General features: G+C 56.7%; 1 protein-coding gene across 1 annotated transcript; it reads left to right on the top strand.

Annotated features, from left to right (window-relative positions):
- Positions 1-345: 345 nt before the first annotated feature.
- On the top strand, positions 346-4102 carry LOC113206063 (clavesin-2-like). Its single transcript, XM_052269978.1, has 6 exons — positions 346-748; positions 2099-2196; positions 2281-2431; positions 2753-2946; positions 3086-3196; positions 3614-4102. Exons 1-6 carry the CDS (start codon positions 346-348, stop codon positions 3767-3769), a joined length of 1113 nt encoding a protein of 370 aa, XP_052125938.1. The 3' UTR covers positions 3770-4102.
- Positions 4103-4341: the final 239 nt, after the last annotated feature.

Here is a 4341-nt window from a genome sequence, read left to right as displayed (position 1 = left end):
ATCCCTTGGCGGGCCACGCATGTGGGAGGGGGCAGAAGAGAGCTAGAGAGACAGGGAAACAGAGAGACGTGGAGAGAGAGAGAGAGAGAGGCGCCGGGCGCGACTCTCTCTAGGCGCCGCGAGTCACAACAGACCGCGGCGGCCGCACGGGCGGGACTGCGCAGCCGAGCGGAGGCACCATATCGGGACGGCCTGGGCCAGGCACAGGAGGGACTCGTAGGCAGACGCGGCCGACTGGTAAGAAAGTCAAACCTTGGGACTCGTAAGTACTTTAAGATAGTATGTAATTAATTTGAGAAAAAAAAAAACAACAACATACAAATTACTTTTTTACGGGAAAATATTATGGAGAGTTATGAAGATTGTGTTTTCGGTTGCAGTAGCACCACCCCGTCGTCGGGGCTCTCCCTGAGCCAACACTCGCAGGAGCCGCAGGAGCCACAGGAGCCACAGGAGCCACAGGAGCCACAGGAGCCACAGGAGCCACAGGAGCCACAGGAGCCACAGAAGCCACAGGAAGAGCCACAGGAGCCACAGGAGCCACAGGAGCCACAAGAGCCACAGGAGCCGCAGGAGCCGCAGAAGCCACAGGAGCCACAGGAGGAGCCACAGGAGCCACAGGAGCCGCAGGAGTCCCCTGCAATGCAACCGCTGCCGCCCGAGTGGGCCGAGAAGGCGCGCCTGGAGCTGGGCGAGGACCCGAGTCAGACGCCCGCCCGCTTGGAGGAGCTGCGGGAACGCCTGCGAGGTACGACGTGTAGAGTGTTTCCAGGGGGATACTTTTATCACGCGACGGCTATGGTAATGGGGAGGCCATGATAAATGTATCCCCGTAGCTTGTATTATTTTCCTGGTTAAGGTTTACGGTTAAAAACTCATAAATAACGGTTCAAAAAGCTTATCTATGTACCCCCCCCCCCCTCGAGGATCATGGAAAAAGTACCCGCACCCTCGTAAATAATGACGAGTAGTTGGTGACCTGAAAGCGATCCTGCGTTCGTCCCGCCAGGGAGCCCGCGATGGTAGAGTAGGGAGCTTGCAGGTCAGACGGGTGGGCCGACCCCACGAGACCCTCTCGAAGCTTGTCGCGAGCGGCCCGGTGGGGGTGACTCCGTTACGCCCGCCGCGTGAAAAGCCAACGCCAGGCGCTAACTTTTAATTGCGACCTCCAGCGTCGCCACCGCCGTACCGCCGTCTTCCGCGGCTTTGGCTCGAGGTGGCGGAGCGTGGCGTGGCGTGGCGAGCGTGGCGTGGCGTGGCGTGGCGTGGCGTGGCGTGGCGTGGCGTGGCGTGGCGTGGCGTGGCGTGGCGTGGCGTGGCGTGGCGTGGCGGGGCGAGGCGGGGCGAGGCGGGGCGCCGTGGGGCAGGCCAGATGGAGCCTGCGACAGTTATTAGTGGGCGTGGCCGTGCGCCCCCGGCGCCCCCTCCCGCGGCGAGGCCGAGGCCTGCGATGTCGTCGAGCCGAGCCGAGACGTCGTGCCTCGTCGGCGCGGGCCTCGGCCGCCTCGGCCCCGCGGGGAGCGCGCGGTAATTCAATTCCTCGCTCGCTAGCTACCACGGCCTCGCGACTCAAGAGGAGGGAGAGGCACGCTCACGCTCACGCTCTCTCTCTCTCCTCCCCCCCCTCTCTCTCTCTCTCTCCCGTTTCTGTATGTCGATCGCAGACGCGGGGACGCGGGGACAAAAGCAACCCCCTCCCCCTCTTCCTCCCCCACCCCCTCCTCAAACTCATGAGCACACGCACGAGCACCACCGCGTGCGCCAGCCAGATGGGGTGGAAACACATGGTCCTGGCATGTACGTGTGTGTGTGAGTGTGTGCGCGCGCGCCGCGCTGTTGTGTTGTGATAAGGATAACGGCGACAGTCCTAAATGTATAGAATAGACTTATACGCTCCACAAACAAATATCCCCGACGACGGCGATGCGATGTCAGATTGTGCAAGTGCAACTTCAAGGAGTGTCCGACGCCTGCGACACTTTGAAAATAAAAGCATTCACTCGGTGGTTATTCCCGCCGTTTCAAAAATCCCGTACCAAAAGTTTGCTTTGTTTTGTTTTGTTTTTAAAATAAACCTATCGTTTCACTGCCGTTCTAGAGACGGGTTCGGACCACGCGGACCTGTGCGAGGACGAGTCGTTCTACCTCACCTTCCTGCGCGCGCGCAAGTTCAACGTGGAGAAGACTGTCAAGCTGGTAAGCCGGAGGGGTGACGTGCCGCCGCGTGACGTTATGTCGCGTGACGGTGTCGTGTGTGACGTTTACTCACTTGACGTGCAGGTGCGCCGCTACTGGGAGATGCGGCGCCGCTACCCGGACGTCTGCCGGTTCGCCGCCGCCTCCAAGCACCGCCGCTTCCACGACACCAAGGCCATCTCCGTGCTCCAGGACAGGGGGCACTTCGAGGCGCCCGTCATCCTGGCCAAGATCGGTGGGTATAGCCGGTGGTGTTACCCGACAGGCGCCAGCGCTAGGTTTACCTGAAAACCACCACACAGAAAAGGGGATTTTAATTTCATTTCTCGAGAAATTTTAGTTTAACCTGGTAATTTTTTACTGAAAATTTTGATTTTTTCTCAACTGTTCTGGAAATATTTCATTTTTCCTATTTTGTTCTGAAAAAGTATCAAATTTTTCAGGAAAAAATCGGATTTTAAAATCTCTAGACGGCAACACATTTGCGCACGAGTTCACGAACGAGTATGCGATCTAGGCGAAATGTTATGACCATTTTTTTTTACCTCTATCCCAGACTACTTCGACCTGAGCCACATCACGCCCATGTACGTGGTGCGGCAGTACTACACGCTGCTCGAGACGTGCTCGCTGGACCCGCTGACCCAGGTGTCCGGCGTGCACCTCATCCTCGACCTGCAGGGCGTCAACCTCAAGCACATTCGCATGATGACCCCGACGTTTGTGAGCACGGCCGTCAGCCTCACCCAGGTATACGTCCGGACAAAACGCCAACAACATTCATTAAATGACAGGAGACTGACCGGAGAACAAAAGTCATGAGAGATATACATTTCTTGCAGTGTTGTACCGACGCCTGCTGAAAACCCTGCTGCTTGTTTCCCCCCAGGAGAGCTTCCCGATGAGGTGCCGCGGGGTGCACGTCGTCAACCAGCCGTTCGGCTTCGAGGCCATCTATGCCTTATTCAAGCCGTTCCTCGCCGAGAAGCTGCGCAGGAAGGTAAATATTGGAAAGCAGGCCCTTTCATTATTCGCTATGTGCAGCAGTACAGTTAATCGCGGCGCCTGCAGGGCCGGCCGGGGAACACCCCAGGAACGCCCTTGGAACACCACGTGGTAGGCACTCCTTAGAACACCCCTAGAACAGCATGTAAACAACGTTGGAGCTCCACGTGAACACCCTTTGAACGGCATGTTATCACCCACTTGGAACACCATGCAAACACCCTTGGAACACCATGTAAACACCCTTGGAACACCATGCAAACAACCTTGGGAAAACCATGTGAACACCCTAGGAAGGAACACCATGCAAAAACCCTTGGAACACCACGTAAACAACCTTGGAACACCATGCGAACACCCTTGGAACGCCCCCACCGTGTGCATCATCATTAACGCTCCTCGGCGCTTTCAGATTCGCGTGTTTGGCAGCGACTGGCGGGCGCTCCACGAGCACGTGCCGCCCGCCGTGCTGCCGCACCTGTACGGCGGCCGCCGCCAGGGCATCGACAACGCGCCCTGGCTGCAGCGGCTGGCCGACGTCGAGGAGGCCATGCTCGCCTGCCGCTGAACTCCTCTCCAGCCCTTCTTGATGGTCGAGAGCGCGCCAACGAGCAAAGGGAAATGAAGGTACTTTTCGGAATGACCGTAGATCAAGCGGACTGGAAAATTGGTGTGACTTGATTGGTACGCGCTAAGTGTAAAACTCAGACTTGAAGAGTCCTCAGGACTCACATTATTTTGTCTAAGTCATCTCAGTCGACAACAACTATACTACATACCGTATGTCATGTTCACGTTTCATTAGCTATATGTTTCCTCATATGTATACAATCAAATACAAGCAGTGATTTTGATGTGAAATGTACAGAAATGTCGTTAAATAAATGAATAAGAAGGTCAATGGCGCTGCGGATGAATGAACGGCTCAATGCCATCGCCGACAAAAAGAGGTATATAGGTACTGCTGTTCGGTGGTCGCAAACGTCCCAACACCATCCCATCACACCTGCAAAAACGAATTTGTCATTGGCACTCCGGACCGGACAGGAGATGTTGGCCCATCCGAAATCAGCTGACATGCGCGGTAGAGCATGCGAGCGAGCGAGCGAGCGAGCGAGCGAGAGAGAGAGAGAGAGAGAG

Source organism: Frankliniella occidentalis, unplaced genomic scaffold (genome assembly GCF_000697945.3).
Source record: "Frankliniella occidentalis isolate FOCC.00 unplaced genomic scaffold, Focc_3.1 Scaffold5, whole genome shotgun sequence".
NCBI classification, from domain to species: Eukaryota; Metazoa; Arthropoda; class Insecta; order Thysanoptera; family Thripidae; genus Frankliniella; species Frankliniella occidentalis.
This window is presented reverse-complemented; position numbering and strand designations above follow the sequence as displayed.